The following is a 24841-nucleotide window of genomic DNA, read 5'->3' on the forward strand; positions in this document are numbered from 1 at the left end:
AAATTTCTAAACTCGTTATTTTATTATTCGGGATTGCGAAGAATTCTTTTTACAGATCAATGGATACACGAAATCACTTTGATATTTTTACTTTGACTTTTTCTGTATAACAAAAATAACCCGATAAAAAAGATAAGATGACGCAAGGCCAGTTTGACGAGTTCTTGTATTCTGCGGCTATGGTTATATCACGATTATGACCGTGAGCAGCTCTGTGCGAATTCGCCGCCACGAGTTTGCTCAACTTTTATTTTGATTTATGAACAGAGGGATACGACTAACTGATCTATATTGAAACAACACCAGTCATTCCAACTGTCATGTGAGATAATGATAACGCGTCTATCGACAGTATCGAATCACTCGCTGTTATAAAATACAATCGAATAAAAGCTCAAACTGTAAAAAGAATTTCAAATATAATCGCTATGCTGCTTGCTTGTTTAAGTATACGAGAGACGATTTTTATTAAGAGAGTTTTGTTAGTCACTTCCCCATTGGGTTCTCCTTTTACTTTTCGTACTCATTAAAATGCATTAGGACCAAATCGAAAAAAAAACCACTATAGCGTGTTAATATTATTGATGAGAAATTTGTACCCAGTCTTTTTCGAAGAATGAAATATCACTCAACAGTCTTTTGACGATAAAACGATTCCTCGTATTTATTCACGCGAGCGTCGCAACGAATAATTCCAATAAACGATCATCGATCAACCGGTTGTCCATGTACGTTCGCATAACGACTGCTCAACTATAAATTTTGAGTCGTGGAAGAAAAATAAGAAACAACGATAATGAACGATTTCACATATTTGTCCAAACTTTTGCTACGCGGCGAAAAATATGATGAGGAGCGGCGATATGTAGTTATAAATGTTGAACGAGAGACCGGCAGATTGGCACTGAGGAAAAACATCAGTATGTTGGCCTTAGTCGAACAGGCCGCGAACAGCGACTTGGTCCTCTCGCCGACGTATCCGCAACACCGTAAGTCGCCCGAGTACGACGACGAAAAAACCTCGTTGAGTGTTCGGCGCCCCGTGCCGTTACTTCCCTTCCTTTTATGTGCATCTTCCATCTCTTATTCTGGCTACTTATACCCAGTCAGAATCTCTTCCTTTCTTAACATCGCCTCAATTCTCCGTTCAGACTTAACGATGTTTTTTTCCGGTCTCCGATCATCGTCACGTGTCACGCGCACGCCGGTGATGCCCGAGTCCCATTTTTGTATTTCGGCTTTTTATCTGCGATCATCACATTTTCATCTAGTATATATAACATGAATTGATTAATTCATGAATCTGAATTTATTAATCGAATTCAAATGTTACTTTGCATTGTTGCTTCCTGAAAATTCTATAGAAGGCGAAAACGTTTTTATACAAAATTCGAATTTAACTATATATACACAAGTTCGGCGATATCGTCGATCCTCGAATCAGAAAATTAATCATGAAAACCAATTTTCATGGAAAACCTGGACACACAATAGTAGTGTTCATGTTATTGCCGATAATACGTGTCGTGATTCGTGACTGCGTGTGAATGAATGGGGGGGGGGGGGGGGGAAGGGTGAGATATCGTTGAATCAACTATATATTACGACCTTTTTTATTATTTTCAAGAGGTTGAAACCTATACGACACTACCCGAATAATTTGTGGATGGAGTACTGCTCATTATTAATGATGAGGAATGGGATATTAAAAAATTTAGAGCTATTGTGATTTTTTTTTTTACATTCACAGCGCGTCAGCCAAGATTGTGAAATCAACGTAATCTCTTGTCCCACCGGTAGATAATGTATCAATAAAGGTTGACTCGCCATTGCATGCGGCTACCGGTTGATGGCACCACTTGACGGTTATAGTGAGAACGCTTCAAAATTGAATCGATACAAATAGTCCTGAACTATATATAGGTATATGTGCAACACCGAAAAGAACATGATGAACGAATTTCTTTTTTCCAGCTCCGTTTGAACATCCTAATATGAAAAAATGATTTTCCATGTGTCGTATACCTAAGTTGAAACGTTAGTTTCTCATAAGAGATCGATTTGAATACTAAAAAATTGATACTATTTGTTTTGTCACGAAAATTGAAAAAAAAAATGGGAAACCGTTAGTATGATGTTAAAAAAATTCATAACAAGACTTCAATTTTGGAAAAATTATTTGTTCATGAAATATTAATACACTTAGGTATATAATTATTAGCGACTCGAAATAAAGAAATATAAGCCTGATGTTTGATGCCATTTTGAAGCCGCATATTACATAATCGCATACTGCTAATGTTCATATATCGGGGGATATAATTTGAGAGATTCTAGCAAATGGGAACACCCATAAATATTCAATAAGAAGGAATCACATTGATTTACGAAAACGACGGTACGTAAGCCGGCGAGCATCCAATAATTATACTCTTGAAATCCATTATTCTCTCGACATAGGCTCATTCATCATGTCGCCCCACAGCCATGAAACCGTTCAAATTAATAACGACTGTAAATGCATTAGTAGCACCGCTTGTAAGTTTTGTTTGTTGCCATAAAGATATGCTTACGTTAGCCGAGCGGAGCTATTGTTGTCTCCAGGCTCTTTTCATTAGCAAATTTGCTTACCTAAAGTATAATGTGATGTTTTTGACGATCGTACCCTATAAATATCACCCTCCATGTTAAATCCATTGACGCATCCACGTGTTCTCGGCACTTTACCACATTCTGATAAAATTTGATTCTTCTATACCCTGCTAAATTTTGAAAATACCAGTTCGATCCCGAAATTTACTATAATGTAATCCTCGAAGGAATACCAAATGCTTTGATTTTGTTTTTAAAAAATCATCCTTCAATTTTTTTGTCGCGGAGTTGCATAACTTTCAAAGTTGAATAACTCTTTTTTTTGTCGCAAAGAGAGTGACATAACTTAGAGGGTTATATAATTCTGCGAAAAAAAGGCAAGTGGTTTTCAAAAACGAAACGAAAGCTCCTGGTATGCTTTTTCAAATTCGAATCAGTAAACTATATATGAGATTGCAATATTTTCAAATCTTCATCTTTTTTTTTAGAAATAATACTTTGTTTACTCTAGACGTAAAAAAATGTGAAAAAATTGTGATTCTCGAAATGCGTGATATGAAAGTTTAAAGATTACTCTAGATATTCCGTTCATCAGGTTTTCCAGTATTATCAGGATCCAACGAGTTTTATGAAAAAAATTGAAAGAAAATTCAAAGATGCGGGCTCACGGAGAAAATATAAGTGACATCAAAAAAAAACCCTACCCGCCAACACTTACTAACATAATATCGTATATTCTGAATTATATAATTGATCTAAAGTTTTTTCACTGTTTTGTTAAACATGGAAGCGTCAATGCCCGCCTCTCATGAACAGCGAAATATCGAATCTGTACTCCCGCTGCGAGCCAGCAACGACACCTGAAACGAAAAAAAAAACCAACATCTGGCTTTGTTTGCAAGTATACCGATGATAAGAAACAATATAAGTTGAGCCATATGGCGTTCGAATTGACGTCTCTCCCTGATTTTCCAAACAAGTACGACCGATCGCAACGGATTCTTCGAGTCTGTTTGTAAATGATTGATTCTCGATCACAACAAAATTTCAAGTTTTTCCGAATCAACGCGATATTTTTTCTGAAAAGATATAAATATATAACGTAACGCTTGAATAGAAATTTCAGCGATACGATTAAGAGATTCGAGAATTAATTAATAAACTGCCTCTGAACAATGTCACTCGCTCTATTCGTAAGAAAAATTTCGAACAGTATAGTTGAAAATAGACATGACATTTCTACTGATACGCGCAAAATCGATCGATTTTTGTAATCTTACAAAGATACCACACCACAATATCGTTTCACCATACGATATACGTGCGAGTGCCTTTCAATTTTACCCAATTTCTCATAATTGTGTAATAGAGTGGAAGACAAACACGAAAATATATATTTCTTGACAAATTTAGGATGACAAAGGCATGGAGGATAATGTGCGTTGGAGGGAGCCGCTCCCAGTATCTCAATATTTACGCTCAAAGACGAACTGCCGAACAATGCAAGGGGCTTATTCACTTCGATAACCGTGCGTCATGCCTCGAACGATTACCGTCAATCTATCATGTTCATCGTAAACTAAGCAGCTCTAGGCCATTCACATTATTACGGGACATCGTCTTCGTATTATACTAATCCATACCAATAATAATTCAATGATTTAGAAAACTTGGAAATTAAGTCTCTAGTTTCGACGAAACACTTCTATACAGTCGATACATAATTAAATTGATAAATAATTAAGTCGTTTTATAACGGCTAAAAACAGAATAAATCAGAATAAAAACCGAGTAAATCAAAAGCTATTGTTCTTGGTAGTGGAGTATTAGTAAATCGTATCGAGTACTACTTCCTTCCGAATATCCAATGATCGACGAAACTGCGTCCTGTCTTGTATCGAGCGACGAGCAATGAATTTGGGAGCGGTCATTGCGTCAAATCTTTCACGGTGCAAGCACATATCCCACATATATACTTCTACTTAATTCAACCATGCACTGTAAAGGCTAAAGTACCGTAAGAATATACCTCATAATCGTGTGGACTTTTTGATAAGGCTCTTCGTCCTACGGCTGCTCTATATTTGCTGCATATAGTATAACGTGACTCAACGGGCGGCCGCACGAATAAATTCATTATACTCTAAAGTCTGGTTCACTATGTCATGAGATTCATCCTTCATTCAGAAACATATGTGTATGCGTGTGCGTGTGTATGTGTATTACTCCGTATCCACGACGTCCGGAATGGTTAACGCTCGGATCGAGAAGATTATATTTCACGGGCATCATGACATTTAAAGTGCTTAGAAACACTGTGCCATCTTACCTATCGGAGTTATTTTCTACTGCGAATTCCCCCCTTCGCCGTATAGGTACACGCGCTTCGAATATACAGGAGGTGTTCCATTATATATACCACGGTAACGAACATCATCTCTAAGTATTTCATTCATTCTGTCAGCCTGCAATGTATTTTTAGAACTCCCATTACGAATTCTAGTCACATTGGCGCCGTCATTAGTCCTATTCAAAACGAGATTGGTCGAATACCTCCTTGCAGCCGCGGAGGCGATGAAGCTCCAACTGATTAGTTTACAATCATCGGTTTTTATAATGATCACTAATTTGTCACAAACTCTTGTTATTTATTTCTTTTTTCTTTTTTCATTAATATTGTGTAATCTCACATCCGTATACTATATAGTACCGTTACCGCGGATGTACTTTTTTTTTGTCCCATAACTGTATTTGGGCTATTTATGAATTGCGCATATGATTTTGTTATTTAAAGAGTGAAAAACAAAAATATGTTTCGTTGAACAATACTCATAGACTTTGAAATTTTTTACCCCTATAATTATATTTTTAGCATAGAATCAGAATGATAGAAAAATAATGATCATCCGAGATTATACTGGATCGGAAGAGTAGAGGTGGGCCCTAAAAAAATGTTCACGATGCTTAGCCATCGTGCTCTTACATCAATCAAGTCGGGAGGTAGGTTATTCCCCAAGTTGAGGGAAAGATCGTCCATGCATCCGTGCTTCGTATCGGTCGTTGCTGAAACTTCGAGTACAGCCAGGAGAAAGGGACGCGGTATGTACGCGTATATTTATATATAGTGTCGTTCTCACCCTTGTTTACCGTATCAAACTTAGCCAGAAACTAATTCAGTCCTCTGGACGGAAATGAGTTTTCATCAGTTCGAACGCGAGCAATCTCGGTGATTATCAGGGCTTTGAAATTTTTCTGACAAAATCTCCCTCATTTTTGAGTTAAGCGTGATTAAAATTAACATCATAGTAACCAACGATTGCTCGATGTCGATTGTCGATGCATAACTTTCTCCAAGTTTGAAAGAAAAAAACTCGTATGTTGCATTACGAGAAAAAAAGATGGGAAAAAAAAAACTTGAATACGTTGAAACGCGCTAATTCAGAATAGTACTCAGAGTGGCTCGATCGAATTCCAGCACCATTGTAAATCGAAAAGCCATTTAAGCCTGCTGTAACACTTTTTCTTCATTACGAAGAACTTTTCGCGTTCTATCGGTAGGTAAAAAATGAAGATCCAATAAGAAAAATCCATCGGTATGGGCATCCCGTCGCGTTGAACGTGTGTTCGAGTCTCGATGGCAATAAGTCGACCACCCGAAGTGCTCTTGATCCTCTCTCGTCGGTAAGCTGTTTTTAGCGTACGCAGCATGATCGTCGGGATCCGTACAAGCAGGAAAAGTGCGTATCGAAGAAAAGTACACTCAAGGTCTGACGCTAGTGCCAGCGAGTGAGGATGGTTTTCGTTGGCAAGGCGTCAGAGTGATGGAACACCCGCGATGCTCTCCCCCATATACATCCCTACTATATGGACAACCCGACGCAATCCTCCGGTAATTGTTGATGGATCCGGGACCCTCGCTATCCACCTTGACCAATGCCGTTATACTAAATCGCCATTCACGTCGAGAAATCCCCTGCTACTGCCCCTTACAGTATGTGGCGTCGACATATCTTAATTAAATTGATTGCGATACGACGCCTGCGGATCGCTGATCGACCCCGCCATCCAACGTTCAATCATCTCGAGCTTCGCCGGCGGTGCTCCTCTCCTCATCGCCCGAGAGTCCATTCCTAAACTATATACTTTTCCGTTCAAACCCTAAACAAACCTCGGATTAATTCTACATCTTCGCGCCCTCGAACAATCCTAGCTCTATATATAAAACATTCTTAATGATCGATGATATTATTATTTTTCTATTTTATACTTTGCTCGGTGCGAACTTGAGTAAAAAAAAAAAAACAGCACGCCGATGTGCGGGGTACAAATCTTCGAATCGAATACATTTACTCGCTCGTCAAAAATATAATTCCACTCTCAATACAAAACCCCGGAAATACAGAAGCTTAAAAAAAATAATGTTGCTCTGGCAAGTAGCAAATATCTCTGTCAAAAGTCAATAAAATCAAGGATAAGCGGGAAGCAGACAAATTTTTCCATTTCAAAAATCTACGCAGCATTATATATAATGATAAGAAATAATAAATTTGCTAGAAAAGCATAACAAAACTCAAACACAATTGTGTGAATTGTGCTTGTGCTGGCTGATAAGTAAGAGAAAGAAAAAGGAATGTTTTTTTCGTTCTCGTTTCTCGACGCAATCATGAAAGGATCCCCATTGGGTTCTGTGAGAAAGAGTTACAAACACATATTCGTCGTTATCGATGGTTTTACCAACTCGATACTTGCGCCGGCTATACGTAACAAAGTCAGCAACAGCCGAGGCAATACATTTCTTGAAGAATTCACCGTTCCAGATATGGAGAGCCGTGCCAGCGGCTCGACGCCAAGCTTAAAAATAAGTCAATATAATATCAATATTTTTTATTCTTTTGTGGTATCAAGTCCAGTGACATCTACCGTAACTATATAAGAAATCTGAGCGAAAAAATAATTCTAGAATAAATGAAATTCATGTATATGATCCGTCAACGATATCAAGAATAACTCGCAAGTAAAAGCAGACAATTATTGTTCAGGAATTAGCGAAGCTTCGGCGAGAGTGTGATTTGGGATATCGTTTGCCGCTGCAATGCTTTTTGCGTCGCGCTGATTCCCGGACTACGCGAATTTTGAAGCAATTTATAATATTGTTCTCACTCGATTGCGACGGCGACGCGTACGACGCATGCGTACCGTGTGCCCCCATCGATCAATCACACTGATTGATTAGACTTCGATCCGAACGTACGCACGTGCACGCCGTATACGTTCGTATCGAAATTATTTCTTTTGTAAATATACAGTCAATTACGATATTTCTTTCTTTCTTTCTTTCTACTTCACAATATTCATCTTGAGATATTTTTCGGACCAATAATTCGTTGCGGGATTACTTCGACATTCCAGGATGATTATCCATCGGCACGTTTATCGAGCACGCTTCTATATATTCTGTTTCCATCGGTCGGACCCGTCGAACACGTGTTCGACAACGATCGGATCATCTCAATTCTCAATAACGTTCTTATTCTTGCGCGGATACTGAAAACGTATCGAAATCGTGCTCAACTTGTATCACCAAATTGATATTCTTCGCATTATTAATTATTTCCTCGGCATCTCATTTTAGAAAACGTATACTCGTAAAAATTGGAGAGAAAAAAAAATTTTTTATGGCCGTTTGATACTACAGAGACCGAAAGAATAGTGAGAAGCATATAGCGACATCTCGCGGTGACAGTAGCGAGATATCCAGTCGAGAAAACAGTATATATGGCGTAGCGTTTCGTGGATCAAAGTACGCGATAAAGTAATTATAAGGATAAAATTATATAAAAGTCAGTATAGCGCTCTATACCTATATGCGCGCATGATTCAGCGATTAAAATATTAGCTGCCGTTTTTTTTCTTCCGTCATTTTTTTCAATGCACTTTATTGAAATTGTGGAGGATAAATTGCATCACCAATATAATAAGACGGCCGGCCTCTAGCCGTCACGTAAAACTCGAACAGCAGGCCTGGTAACATTTCTATATATAGTATATATATATATATCGCTCGAATTGCCATCTTTCACTTTCGATAGACCTAACGGCATACGCAATGGTAACGTTTGGAAGATGTTTGCGCAAATTGAAGTTCACAGGTGTGATGTGTAGTTTATCGATCGAACAAACGAGTGGTTGTTGTGGTAATAATGGTGTTGGTAGTGGTCGATTGCTTCGAGATTTCTCGAGGCTGAGCAGCGACAAGTTACGACAGAAATCATTCGTTCTTCAACGACATACGAGCCTACTTGGGAATCGCGACGTACAAAAACGCAACTTTTCGTAAGTCAGTAATGCATGATTATAATTGTTTACGCAACGCGCTCTATTCGCAACGACGATGCGACATTATTCGCCAACGCACTTACACCAACGCCTATAAATAAAAATATATATAAATGTGGGGTGATTAAATTTGCATATTCCAATATTCATGCGGCTAGTTAAATTTTTTTCATCAATATTATTGCGGTAATGATTCCGAAACGAATTCTTTCAGTGACATGTCACGACCGATAGTTTATTTAGCCGATGCCAGTCCTCCGAGTAGATCGATCCTCCTCGCAGCCGAAGCCATGGGTCTGAATATCGATGTTCGGAGAATCGATTTACGGCGCGGTGAACACCTTACAGAAGAGTTCAGAAAGGTAGGAATCTTCTTTAATATATCTCGGTATCTCTATAAATAGACTTGTATGTATACGCGATATTCCGCATGCATCGAACACACGAATATTCATTAATTTTTGTATGAATACACAACAGTCCTTGTACTTCCTTGTTATCTTGTCCTCGTTGTGTACGAATGTAATAACTGACGAATCTTATTTTGACGAACAATGTAAATTATAATAAGACCAATTCCGTACGAACACGAGTTATTTTTCTTGTTTTTCAACATGTTAGATGAATCCTGAACATACTGTACCGACACTTAACGATAATGGATTCATAATTTGGGACAGGTGCGTAACACACTGTATAAAACTTGCCGATATTGTGATTTTCCTAACACATTTGTTGGTCGTTTACATTTTTTTAACTTTTTCAGTCACGCGATTATGGGCTATCTCGTGGATAAATATGCGAAGAATGACACTCTCTATCCAAAAGACGTGGCTCAACGAGCTCTTGTTAATCAACGTCTTCATTTTGATTCTGGGGTTCTGTTCAGCCGCCTTCGATTTATATCGGTAAGTCATTCAAATTTATTTGAATTAATAACCCTGCAAAATCAGAGACATTATGTCCTTACAATAGAAGCTCCGTGTGGGGCCTATATTCTAAACCGTTTATGAAATGATTGTTGGAATTTTTCATTAAAGATAAGCTCGAAATAGATATATAAGCTCAATTAAGTAAAAAGACCTTCCTAAAGCGCAGGAAGTGGCGCAGGTATGATTTCTTCATACGGGCGACGAAGAAAGAAATCGCGTTACTATCACCAAAAGTTGTATTTCTTGAGTAAATTTCAGAATAAATTTCGGCACGATAACAATAATTATGATTGAATTATAATTACGCTATCTTGGGTAGTGTGTGTTACATAATTCGCATTTACCTCGAGATGACATGGAGAGCTAACGCGTACTCATATTTATCTAATACATAAATTTTCGATTGTATATTGGGATAAACTTGGGAACTGTTTGTTCTTGCAAATAAACATTTGACTTTTTTCAGTATGCTCTTATCATGGGCAAGACCGATACTGTTCCTATTGAAAAGTTGGAACTGCTCGAGGAAGCGTACAGGCATTTGAATAACTTTTTAAATGGAAAAAAGTGGTTGGTCGGTGATTCCTATACTCTTGCCGACATTAGCTGTGTTACAACAATTTCGAGTATTGTCGTACGTTTGGATCCACGAACTCTAATTAAATAGTATCAATACATATTCATCATTTACAATAGATACATGAACAAAGAGTTTTTAAAAAATAAAACAAATATATGCTTTTCAGTGTGTTCTACCAATCGACGAATATCCCCATATACAGGCATGGCTCAAACGCTGTGAAGAGACTTTACCAGGATACAAAACTCTCAATACACCAGGATGCAATTTGTTTCATAAATTAATCGGATCGAGGATCACATCAAAAGGCAAATTATAGAGGTTCAACGACTTATTCAAAAATAGGGTAATATGGGGCAAAATGGACACTTAAGGATTTAAGCAAGTTTCATTGATGAGCATATGGTCTTTCAACTATTTTTGAGTCCCAAAATTGATGCCCAGTCCTTGTTTCCCGAATTTCGTAAAAAAAAAATTTCGGGGCAAAACGGACACGGCACCTTAGAGACGTAAAAATCGAAAAATCGACATTTTTCGAAATACAGACGTTCTAAGCGACTGTTCCCGAATAGAATGTCAACTCGGTAATATGGGAAAAGAAATGGGACCACTCAGGCTCCATTCCTTGGATGTAAATGAAAAAAAAATGAGTCAAATCTTATATCCCATTTCTGTCATGTTTTTGAAGTATGCAAAAAATCAATTCTGAGTCCATCGTGTTGGGGTATATTTGGTGTTCGCACTATATCGGAGTCCCACCATTGATTCATGGTCCTAGTTTTCGGAATTTCTTCAAAAAAATTTTCCGGGGCACAACGGACACAGCCTCCAAGAGGCATAAAAATCGAAATATCGACATTTTTCGAAATGTAACAGTTTAGCAGACAAAAAAAAGCTCACCAAGACAGCCAAGTCCTCGTCTTTTGAAGACGTTTGTTGCATTTTTTGCGAAGGGTTATATTCGTTGTCCGCTGAAGATTGGATTTACTATGTGTAACATGCAAAAAATGGGCACACACCTTGTGTACAAGTGTCGAAGACGAAGATATCAGCTATGAGTGCGATTTTTGTAAAAAATGAATAAAAAACCTTTTTTCCTTATTCGTACTTTGATTACTATTGTGGTTTTTAAAAATAAGTCAAAAAAGGGAATAGATAGTGAGAAAATAGTTTGAGATCTATTTTGCTCTGAAACTTGAATTTTTTGCGGGTGTCACCGTGGAATTCAACAATTTACCATGATTTATGATCAGGACATGATTTAGAACCGAAAAAAAAATTTTATGCATTTTAGGAAATTTCAGTTTCGGGAAAGTCCATTTTGCCCCGGAATTCAACTTTATGGGGCAAAATGGACACTGTGTCCGTTTATAGGGTAATATGGGGCAATGTGTCCATTTTGCCCCATATTATCCTATATACACGAGCAGAATTGTTAAGTAAAAATTATACCCAGTTACATCGATAGGAATGGAGGACGATCTTTTACAGTACAAAGTGTGAATTATTTCACCTAGTACCTAGACTATAATATAAAAGCATGCATACGCTTGAATGTATGTATATGTATATCCCGAACGATAAAATAACAAGATTCAACATTTTTTTATTGAAATGTATGAAATGTATGTATTTACAAAAAAATAAAACGAAATGACAATGATACGGCTATATGATATTTTTCACCACTTTTTCATTTGCCAAATGGAAAGATTTTCGCCATTTAATATCGGATTTATAGAGCGTCTTGCAGTGATTATTTTTTGAAATTGTCACGTAAGTCTCGTCGATGATCACAACCGATAGCTAAGCTGATGTTGTTCTTGTATAGATGATCGTTCTCGTAACGTCACCGAGATGATGACCTGCTTAGTCATCGGAAGCGGGTCACTACTGATCCACGTTGTTCTGCTCGTAGACAATAATTATCCTCTAACATTCGTAATATATGATACGGCGTTCTCGCCCGTTAGCATCATTTGCCAAAATTCCGTTGACAAGGGTGACCGATCTATCGTGACTCGTGACTCATGATTGCTCGTTGTTCACATCGGCATCGTCGTGTCGTTTTAATCGAAAATAGCATCATACTTATTTAACAGTCGCTTTTAAAGATGAAGACGCGAGCAATATACTGCTCACGCGTTCCAATGATTCGGAGAAAACAGTTTTCAACATTGAAAACGAAGGTTTGCTGTTCTTATTGGTAGTCATCGAGAAATTCATATATATCGTTAGATCGATCGTAGCAGCTGCCCGTGACAGAACCGAAACGACCCACTGAAATGCTCTACACATTTATATAGAAATTTCTAATGGTCGTGAGCTGGACATTCGTGACGATAATATCAGCTACATTGAAGAAAACCAATAACTTTGAAACTGAAAAAACATCTAAAAATTGCGAAATGGCTATGGGTCCACCGCGGCGGGTTTTGACCTTTGATATACTGCATGCACATAGTTATTTTCAATTGTCAATAAAAAAACAACAAAAAACTTATTTTAGAAAAAGGTATTTTAACGAAACTTTGACAACTCTCAAAAAAGAAAGAAAAACTGTATTATTTTTTAATTTTATGAAAACGACTCGGTGAGATTCGACGCTAAAGTATTTTTAACGTTGATTTCAATGGAATTTTCCTACTCATCAAATATTTTTAATCAACGTTCTTAATTTGAAGAATCAAATGTGGAATTTTGCCGAGAGCGCGGTCACGATGTTCACCAGAAGTTCCTACCCTTAGCAGTATCTGTACGGCATTGCATGTTCTTTTTTTTATCTCTCTCTCTCTCTCTATCTTTGCTAGGTATCCCGTGGTGACGCCGTAAGTCCGTGGGGGGTGAATTGCGGAGGGAAGACTCAGCGGAGTGTTAATAATAGCGCCAGCATCAGCTTCACAACTCCGACATCGAGATGTTGGATACCATATCTTTACTGAAATTCTAGATAACCTTCCGAGAACTATATAATTGCTAGTTATCCTTCACTGGACTAATCAATTAGTACGAAAATTGTACGGGATTCTCTCGTAATAATCTCTCATCTCATTGCTCTACGGTGATATACGGGTTATGGTGATAGTCACGGGGGAGCAGCGCCACTCCGTCGTATATACGCTAACAACGTTTCAAGCATCTCAACATTGCGAATTATTGAATTAACGTGATCCCAGAAATCTATAGTTTCTTAAGCCTCGAGTATACTGTATCGATATGATGTTTCATAAACATGCACACCGTAACGCGTCTCTTCGGACTATTTGTGATGAAGGAGAAAATATACGAATACAAGGCGCGAATACATCACAAAATATTCATTCTACATTATTATTACCGATAAAATTTATTCAATTCACTCGTAGATTACTATTAGTACTAGTAAGATCCAATTTAAAATCAGCATGAGCTTGCACAATATTGCATGATACAAATGTGAAACGAGTGCTCTTTGTCGAATAATGAAATTTGAGTGCCAAAGTGTGAAAAAAAAATGTTCATTTTACTTCAACGGTCTCCCGCCCTCCCGGGATGCGTATAGTTTTCAAGGGGTATATTCTATCTTGTATCGACGATCTCCGCACGAATAAATGTTAGCTCTAACTTTTCCCCATGCTCGCATACGGCAATACTTCGGAGATGGACGGACGGCACACGATCATTTTTCCCCCAAAAATAGTGATTCGACTCGTGCCATGCCTGCAAGTATGAAGCATGAATGGATGTAGATATATAAAAATATTGGTATCTTGTCATGTATATGCGCGTGTGTAAATATGCATATATACCTGTTTAGGATCATGAGGTCTTCGTTAAGAGCACACGCTGATCAGAATGGCGTTGCCATGGAATAGCTAGATTCGTGGAAGAGCGCGTTATTGCAGCGACGATATTTTCAGGAAATGATCTGCTCTGCTCCCGCCTATACGCTTGATTTTCGTACTTTGATTCTTAATATCAATTCTTCGTTTTATTATACAGTTTTTCCATTGTGTGGTCCATCTTTATCCGCAGCTTAGAAAAAGCCACAGCACAAAATACAATGACCAGAGGAAAAAGTATGAACCAAAAATACTTTCTGCCATATTCGGCAGTGACGGATAACTGTATGCCCGCTATCTTTTCTACCAACCCCTCTGTTCTTTTGTCCCCTCGATAAAACTCCGATGACAGCCTCGCAAAATGTCCTGAACCTTCCCCTAACCGCGATCAAATTCACTGATATCGTATCGAGTCTCATCTCAAGATAATAGGGAACGTCCTGATGGATGATGATCAGTTCTTTTCTCGTTCGTATGTATTGCCCTTGGACTAATTATTATGTACTCATCGCGCATCATTAATAGCATATCAATTTCGACAAATTATATGATCGTATATTCCGTCGCATGTGCGTACATTCATAAAATATATTTCTCGCTTATAATCAAATTAATCAAATGGAGAATATATTTTACATATTTTCTCACTGTAAAAATGTTCACTTCAAAAGTTACCCAGTTCAATACCCAGATGAAAGTAACGAAAAAATAAAATTGTCGCGTGTTTTCTTCGCGGTGCAACTTTTCTCGATTTGTCCCCGCACTTGAAAACCTGCAAATGCAAGCAAAGATGTAAAATGAAAAAATTATTCGAGTCCCCTGGTAGCTAGAGCGTAAATGGCTCAGAATTCCTCACTTCCATTTGCCATTATCATCGGATAATCCATTATACCAAAACTTATGTGATGAGACGATTCAAGAGATTTTTTCACGCTCGAAGCGTTATAAATTTTCATAATTTTTGGTAATTCTCAAAGTATAGTACACGCGCGATGAATATCTGTTTTATTAATCCTGCGTTTGCAAACAAGAACGAACAATGAATGATCTCTGTCTTGAATACATTTGATTCAAATGAAAATAAAACGTGGAAAAAATTGGTACGGTTGAAGTGGTACTCGAAGGCCGTACTACACTCTCTTATACATTTACGGGCTGTTGGAGCTCGCCCTAGCGAACGTTACGTAACATGAATTTGCATAATTTCCAAATCTAATATCATACCGACCACGCGATTTCAAATTCACCGCGTATCATGCCCATGAGCAGGCCGTCACGCGCTAAGGGTGCTGCGATCCGAATGAGCGCTGATGTGACATGCACACATGCGCACACAAATAACTTTATATCTAATATACATGAGGTTTGATACACAAGTAGCAGGCTGTACAGAGACACGCAGCAAGAAGGAATACTGGCGGTGTTCTTTATTCGAGATGAACTTATTTGCCATTACATGTGTAGTAGAAATAAGGGCATGCAGGGATGCCGTTTATATACTTCTGCCAATCGGATCATTCGTTCGCCGTGTGGCGGGTTTGAAATTTCGAAAATCGAGTTCCTCAATGAGGAAGAAACTAACAACGCGCTCTAAAACCTGCTCGGAGTCCTGCTCACTTTATCCAAAGATATTGAAGACTTAAGCGGTTGGAAAATTGTTCAAACAGGCGTGCTTGCATAAATTCAAGCTCGTCTTGTCGATTTGCGTTGAAACACGAGGACAACACCGAGACCGTCATATCGAGTGAAAATGACTTATACACGTCACTTCGTGTAACACTCTCGTTAAAATCATCCTTCTTCTCTTCCTCGTGAATTTTTTAATATAATGCTTTTTGTTTCAGTACGTTTTATGCATTGAATTCTTCTGGTTCATTGATGTTTACTATTTTTGAATTATTCATACGAATTTATTATCTTGACCCCAGAAGCAATTTTCTTTTTTCGGAGTGTTAAAAGAGATGCGAGTAGTTGTGACGTTAACTGGGATTCACGCGCGTATAAGCCATGCACGAACGAGCAGCGTTTACAACGTCCAATGAAAACGCAGTCAAAAGATAATAGTGATTCTTGAGATTGCAAAAACAAAAGAAAGGAGGATATATTTTGAAAGATCTCGACGTTGCGAATGTAAATTGTTCGAAGCGGGATGCAAACTGCGGAAATGTAACGGAGCTTTTGTTGTATTGCTGCAATCAATAAATTATTTCAAAGGGTCGCGAGCAGGCTGTCATACATCATGGAGTAACGTGGAAACTTATCAGGAATCACGCACTGACGTATATAAAGAAGCTTAATTCGACGACCGCTGCATACCCCGGCGCGGTGGTGCCGTTATCGATGGATTTTACTATATACGAGATAAGATTAATAAGAATGATAGTCCCTAGAGCGTAGATTAACACCTGGATATTCCCAGATTTTTCTCTTCGATCATTTTTTCGACCAATATGCACGATCGCCAATATATTAACGATTCTCCTGTTATTCCTTTTTTTCTATCCACGCGATTGAAAAATATTGCGTTTTTTTTTGTTTTTTATTTTATTTTTTGCCCCGTAAATTGAGGTGATCGTTATGATTCATTCGGCATAGAGCACACTACCCAAAATTTCACCGAGAATTATTGTGTACCTACGACGTGCGGTATAGTATTATATCTGGTTGGAAAATTGGAGATATAATTGATAGGCGAACTAATCTTCGTGAGTAAGTGGAGCTCCAAGGGAGGTAATCGTAATACTAAATTAACAACGAAACCCAAGACTCGCTCAAAGCATTCATTCAAATATATAAAATCGAGCTCAATGCTAGCAATTTGTAATGAATACGAGACTAACTAGAACACCACTTGAGAACACGATGATGTTCGACAATCCGTATGTGAACTTTATATGTTATGAATGTAACTTTAAATCATCACCGCGTTGATTGTCACATTGGTTGGATGAAATATTAAAATCATACGTTATATACGATATATTTTGTGAATCGTACCCTAATGCCCCCTTCCCACAACTACAATCGAATACTTGCAACTTGAAGAATTAAATTCAACATCTATTCATGAGGGTTGGAAATATTTTCTGTTTTGAAATTTCTGTCGCGTCTCATTTTCGACTGTGTACTGCTTCGAGTACGATCATTATCTTTATTTTGAAAATTCAACAATGAAATATTCCTTCAATTGTTGTTTGTATCCACACTATATGAAGAGCTTCGGAATAACTAGATATTTTCATCCGTTATTTTTCATCGGTTCTCAAACGAATGTAGTACACGGTGTATTGGAGAAAAAAGCAAAATCGTTGACAAAACTAAAAACGAAAGAAAAGGATTATAATTAAATTCGAACGCGATCGTTGACCTGCTGGACAAGTATATATATATACAGAGCTCATACGACACTGCAATTTGACATTTATGTATTGTCACGGATTAATACTTGCCAAGAGTTAAAACGATTTTGAATGCTAATTATTAAAATCATTATTAATATTGACTGTTTATACTATATACAATCTCTCGATCGTATTCATATGAATGTATAATTTATTGATTTAATCGATATGAAATATTTCAACGCTCTTCTCCATTCGTCATGGAAACATATCGACGATCAAAAATTACAGATTAAAATATAATTATTATTAAAGCAAGTATTATTGTTGTTGTTGTTGTTGTTGTTGTTGTTGTTGTTGTTGTTGTTGTTGTTGTTGTTGTGGTTGTTGCTAGCAGAGCTTGCAAACGTCGTAGTTCGATCGAGAAACCGTAGCATCAGTTCAAACTCAATAATATATTGCAATTGAATCAAGTAAACCTACACCAATTAAATTGGAAGTTTAGATTCAACGATTTTTTTTCCCCATCAGTGTGGATGCGATGCGACTGCGCGTAAAGCGCGCGCTGAGAGTGCCACTCCCGATGATCGGCGCACACGACTAGCACACACCAACCCCCTTGCGATTTCTCCTGTCTCGAGCGGCCGTTGCTGTTTCACTATCCTCCGTTACTTCAGTCTAACGTCCGTATTATTAGAGCCAACAACCCTCGCGGTCTACAACCGTCTGCCTCTCGGTCCCTGCATCCCCCATGGCCTGTCACGTAAAAATCTTGCCGTAGTATCCATCCTCGAGTTCCCTTACGCCGGAAGACGTATACACGCGAAACCCGACAACCGACTTACGATAAATAAACAACAGTTATCTATATTAAGGTCGCCGCAACAGTCATCTTTCGAGACAGATGGCCATTACTAAATTATCAGCTAGGATAAACAATAACGAAACGTCAGCAACAACGAATGCTCACAAAAAAAAAAAAACATGTTGCTTCGTGCAACTGGAATTATTTTCAATCTCATGCATTTTTCATTACTTTTTTCCCCATTTTTCTGTGGGATTAATAAGTACAATATGATTGGGATACTCGATGCTCGATCCGCATAGATTCTCTTTTCGATTGGACCGATTCTTCGTTCGTTTTCAAATGTATGAAAGATTCAAAAAAGAGCTGACAAACTCGACCAAAAGTTTAATTATTTTTCATTGAATCGAATAACGAGATGTTTGCAATGAAATGTAGTAGTAATTTTGGGAGCGAAATCTGCACTCGGAGACGTCGATTTTATATTCCGAACGTGTTATTACCAGCAGCGGTCCTCAATATGAGAGTAGTTTATGAGGTAAGGGTTGAAGTTCTCGAGATATATTCAAGTGAGGTTGGTCTTTGTGTATGTGCGACGTAAAAAGCTTCGCGCCTCACATGCGGATGCGCGCTCGACCGCTCTGCTTCCAGTAGACTCTTTTTATTACGTTTCTCACACGCTTAACTTTATTGCCCGTCGGGCACCGCAATGTAATGTGATCCCAATCAAATTAACAAATTAATTTTCTACATTTTTCTTCTTCTTTTTATCTGCTACTTGGATGTCGGCTTTTTTATTCTCATTCGTTCATCTTCCGTCCGTCTTCTTTTTGTCAATCATTTTTTCGTTACAATAACTTTGATTAATTTCGTTTATTGTATCGCGGACAAGTGAGTCACATTGGAAATTTTTATTCCTAAATTTTAATAACTACTCACTTTTCACGTCACTCACGTTACGGAACATATTGCCATTACCATTGAACTGCACGCGAGGTAATTCCACTATTAGTCCGTCATTATCGAAATGAAATTTCAAAAACCTATAATAATTGCGTGAATAAGCACATAAGTCGAATGAAATAGCGAATAAAAATCATACGTTCCATGGTGTCTGCCAAAATTCTATGCGCTTATTCCATACCATTAAATCGTCATCGCGAAGTTTTGGAAAACTTTTCGGAAATCGTATGTCAAGTGAAAGATTTTAGTCGCTGATTATCGAGATTCTCTTGATGACGGAAATCGAGACAAACATTTTGACAAGCTCTACGAAAGGGTATCTCCTTGCACATTCCTCGAATTCCTGGGAAAGAATCCTCATAAACCCTCCCATATGCTATTCATGAAAAACGTTATCAAATTACTATATTGGGAACAAAATTGGTATTTCTATAAAAGTACTTGTACTTAGTTGTTTCAAACATTTTTCTCTATAGTTTCTAACGGAATAACGAAAGACGTCCTTTTGTACGATATCAATGTAAGAAATGAGACAACAATTTGGCGTACTTTTCACGAGAACTTTTTTGACTTCGTTGTTATTAATCCAGAAAATGAAAACAATATTGTCAAGCTCACGAGCTGTCGATTACTGACAAGAGTAAGAAGGATCCGGAGAACCATATGGCGTCTCGTCCTCGCAAACGTATCCGGAGATATGAGCAACATTTCATTTGTAAATCGACTCCGTAATTCGAAGTGAAAAACGAGTCACTTATATCATGTTCACGCTTCTCCAATTCCTTGGCCGTATAAATTCACTATTTCGTAGGAAAAAAAACGTAGTGTGCACACTCGCGAGTTTCACGATGCCCGAACCCACGATCAAGGTGGAGAAAAAAAAATTATCTCGATTACGATGGGAAATATAACTTGATTTTGCGGTGTATGCACTGCGTATAAATAGTGTACTAAATACATGCGTGTGTATTCTTAAGCGGGATGAATACAAATCGATATGAATAAAAAGGGATTGGACAAGTCGGGATATAAAAAGTGTACCTCGAAAAACGGAACGGACACGGTTTTTTTTACGTACACTAGAGTGACAGCATCGCGTTTCGCGTCAAATGATTAGGTAAAAGACATTCGGAGTGCGTCGTTCGTGTCATCGGGACTCCGGTAAAGCTAATTATTCGATAAATCAACCGCAATCTTGGGGAAGTTCGTCAATTGCACCGCGTCTCGAACGGGCATCGAGCGGAAGGAAATTACGGAACACAAAGCCCTTTTCCGTGGTGAGTATAATTAATTTGAATCTAGACGTTTTTTTTCACAAAAATTCATCATTAGTCGTAAATATGAAATTTTTAAAACATTACACACCAATTTGAGAGTTAATTTAAAATTGTTGTAAGGTATATGCCATGAGTGAAGAATAAAAAGGAAAATTTAGTTTTTCCTTCGGTCGATATTTGTACAGGAAAAAACAATCTTATTTCCCGAGGCGTACGGGATTTGTTCCGGAGATCGTTGCCGATTCTTGATGACATTCGTAAGGGAATTTCATAAATCCCATGTACTACCGACAAACAATCGAAGCATTAAGACAATCATACGCTTTTCCTAGTTTTTTCATCTTTTTACATCTGACTTGACTTAACTTTTAAAGCGACTCAGACTCCCGATTTACATTTTATTGTACCGATGATGTTATTCATCGGCTTATTATATAATATTATAGAATATACTCGAATTATCATATGGAACTTGGGGAATCTCGCAGTTCTGATGCAAATATCTACGACATCGAAATGTCGTTTATCCCAAATTTTCATTCTTATTAAATATTATTTCCAATATTAGTATCATCAACTATACAGTAGATTAATAGCTTTTGAAAATTCAATAAACTTTCATTGCGGTCAATACTTTGTCAATGAATAATGCAAAAGTTCGGCAGTACGAAACTTTGATATGTACGCAGATGTTTGGTTACTAGACGTTAATCAGCTCAATATAAATCTTTTTTTCTCGAAAAAATCTACCGGATGTTAATTTTTTCTAGAAAAATCAACTTCTTAGACTCGTTGATGCCGTACTTTGTGAATATGAGAATGAAAAATATCGCCGAAAAAATGAGAGAACGTCGTGCAATCTGCTTGTATTGGGTTTAGAATATATGCGGATAAAAATCATTCGACTTGTACTTGGCTCAAACGAATGATTTGTGATTTTCATTATTATTATTATTATTATTATACTTATTGCGAGAACGACGCTCACCTCCGTTTGATAGAATTTGAAAATTCAACGTTCGTCGAAGCATGAGACATCTGCGCCTATACCCTTTTATGCGGGTACATGATGGAAGACAAGCATGCACATGGAAACAAGTATCGATGTTCGAGGAGAATATAGACAGGGAATAAGTTCACCTCAAACATTCGGGTCAGCTATCATGTCAAAATGTTAGCTTTCACTCGCTTATGTCGTGTAAAACGTTTGATGACTCGATTGTTGCCGATACGGGATGGCCGGATTTAGTCAGCTAGAAGGCTAATATACCTCTATCCATTTAGGATGCTGAAATGCATGGGCCATTGACATGTGACACCGCTGCATCATTATTGTCTTATATCGCAAGAAGGATCAATATTTCGAGTCGCTTCGAAGCAGCACAGGACAATTTTTCTAATATTTATTATTTCCTTAAGAAGCAAAAAAAAACTTGATAATATAAATTTTCTCTGTCTCTTTCTCAACCGCGTACTCGAGCTTCCAGCAGTCCATTGTGAAGAAAAAATTCGAAAAGAGAATGAGTTTATAAAATAATATGCGGGATCGTTAATATGTTGACAACAGTTGGAAATCGAGACGAAATTCCTCGTCCGAAGTTATACTTTCGCATCGTATGTGCGTCCCTTTTCTCTTCGATCTTGGGGAGTTCGCCCGATGTAACCACACCTCACCACAATCACCGCAGTACCGACTGTTTGTGGCTGACCAATGGAATAAGTTACTTCCCGAAACTTCACTCTCCGTTCTGAAGATTCCGCATAAAACGGGCTAGCTCCAATACCACAGAGAATGCGCTCCTGGTATTGGCAGTAGCTCGACCACTCGACTGGAAATCCTTAAATCGGCATGACACAACAGCCACGTTCAATGACGAGTCCAAAATATGTGTCTGCTTGCTTGTACCTTTTCCCGATATACTTTTCAACACGTTTATTATAAACTATTGCCAAACACCTGAAAATTCTTGTTTCGCGTTGACAGAATAATAGTAAATTACAATATTCTCCCCGCGGGTCGATTATATTGGGATATTCTAATGATAATACTAATAACATTCTAGCCTAGATCGCGCTTGATTTCGAAAATGCTGTGACGAATTGGGATTCCAATCTGAAAGACAACGACTAAGCAATCGACAAAATCGAGTTTAAATAAAAATTCAATGCCGTTGAATAAAAGCTTCGCGAAAGCTTCCCGCCTATATTATCAGCGGAATATAATAAAAATTCTTCAAAAGCCGCATTTGTACCAAAAACAAAGGATTTGATTTTTATTTTGACAGAGACATGTACATTGTTACGCAGGATTTCGATTGAAAAATATTTCGAGATATACATATGCGAATCCTATATATAGTAATTGCATGATGATGCGCGTATATACGCGCGCGCAATACACGGGCACGTTTCCGGGACGCGTGAGGGCACAATGCGACTTCAGTTGCCTCAACTCGTTACAATACGTTCGTCTCGCGTTTATAGCCAATAAGCCGTAACCATGCGCACGCAAAATGGTTTGTAGGATACGAAAACCCTTGCGAGCCTTTCTGTATTATAGGTATACCATGTAATCATGCGTATTTCGTAATTCGAACTATTGACCTGGGGGGCTTTGTATTAAAAATTGGGCGAAATTTTGAGCCGTAAATCATCATGCATGGTGATGTCATTAAATTTTCGAAACAATTTCACCCAGTCTACAACGAATACCGCAAATATCACATATATAAACGTCAATTTAATAATGATTTTGTTCCAAAATAAAATATTGCGTATCTGATGAAATTGCGTTCCCAGAACGCTATATTATATATCGCAAATCGCGATGACATTGAGCTTTTTTTGGATCGATCATTGCAAAAACTCGTACTTCGGATGTGTTGAATAGATTTTCATTTAGTCACTTATATTTTGCAACTTTATGCTATGCGATGACAAAGAATAGTCTGCTTCTTTACGGCGGGCGTATATATATCGTTAACCGGATCACTCCACTTTATTCACCACCGGTCGCGTTGTGCGATATATCCTTTCTCCTATGAACTCGAACTAATCTATAATGCGGAAACATCTTTTCAATTTCAAGCTCTGTGAAATTGCTTCGGGCTTTCCGGAGCGATGAACTTTTCACGATATTTACTGCATCACCTACTTCAATAATTTTCCACTTTCCCTCAAATTTCATAACACATTGAATGGGCGGGCTGCTTTCAAATAGATTTACAGCCAACGCTCCATCTTCGACTATCTTCATATGTCATCAAACAGCATATAAGGAAAAAGCAAAAGCGAAATGAATATAAGTCTGTGAAATTGGCATAACACTGATCGCGCAAACATCACATTCTCAAAATAAGGGTAGAGAAAATTGCATCCCAAGAGAATAATACACGATGGAGAGCATGCGAAGAAAGAAAAATATCAAGACACCGCGGCTCTCCATCTAAAAATTTCGATTAACGCCCTTATGCTTCGATTCTGATTTGGCTCTATAATGATACCAAATACGGATTGAAAGTAAAAAGTAAAAAGTCTATTGTGTTTCTCGTGCATCACAGGCATATGTTCGGAGTTTTGTTTACAACCATTTCGAGATATTATTGATATACATGACAAAGGAAGTTACCGTTGTAGATAGCAAGCTGTGCGCGATGCCGAGCTAAGAATAAAAGGTGCACGTAAGTACGCGAGTAATAAGGCCCCGATCCACGCAGTGGTTCTAACAAGCTCGCAGCTATATATATCTGCTTGGTACAATACTATACGGACGAGAAAACAATGGAATTATATTTGGCTTGAGGACGGTTATGCGGAGTATTGTATGACATATCAAGCGCAGTTTTTTTCTTTTTTTCTCAACGAGTAACATTTTTGTTGGAATTTCGATAAATACATAAAATTTTCGATACTATCTTATAGGCTCTCTATATCTTTTAATACACATTGCAGGATTCTGCGCATGACCCTCGATCGGGACACGTATTTTCAAAACTTTATCTTGTTTATTTCTTTTCTCTTTCGCAAATGCCTCCAAATGAAAGTTAAGTAGAATAGGATCCCGCGATAGAGGTAGGTTATATTTTTTTCAAGTGATTGAATGCACAGTGGAAGCGTGGTTATTCAATATCCCGTTTCGTAATTCAGCATTGAACGAAGCAATATCCAGAAGTTATTGGACGCAAATCTCGTCTT

The 24841-nt window shown here is 37.8% G+C and overlaps 1 protein-coding gene across 2 annotated transcripts; it reads left to right on the plus strand.

The window, feature by feature from the left end:
* Positions 1-8366: 8366 nt before the first annotated feature.
* On the plus strand, positions 8367-12103 carry LOC122413495 (glutathione S-transferase 1-like). 2 transcript variants are annotated; one of them, XM_043423881.1, is made up of 7 exons: positions 8368-8616; positions 8735-8925; positions 9143-9290; positions 9550-9608; positions 9695-9836; positions 10327-10494; positions 10607-12103. In XM_043423881.1, the coding sequence occupies exons 2-7, from the start codon at positions 8747-8749 to the stop codon at positions 10757-10759; spliced, it is 849 nt and encodes a 282-aa protein (XP_043279816.1). In that variant the 5' UTR covers positions 8368-8616; positions 8735-8746; the 3' UTR covers positions 10760-12103. The 2 variants fall into 2 exon arrangements, with proteins under 2 accessions (XP_043279815.1, XP_043279816.1); XM_043423880.1 differs by having other exon boundaries at positions 8367-8925.
* The last annotated feature ends 12738 nt before the right edge of the window (positions 12104-24841 follow it).

Source organism: Venturia canescens, chromosome 7 (assembly GCF_019457755.1).
Source record: "Venturia canescens isolate UGA chromosome 7, ASM1945775v1, whole genome shotgun sequence".
NCBI lineage: Eukaryota > Metazoa > Arthropoda > Insecta > Hymenoptera > Ichneumonidae > Venturia > Venturia canescens.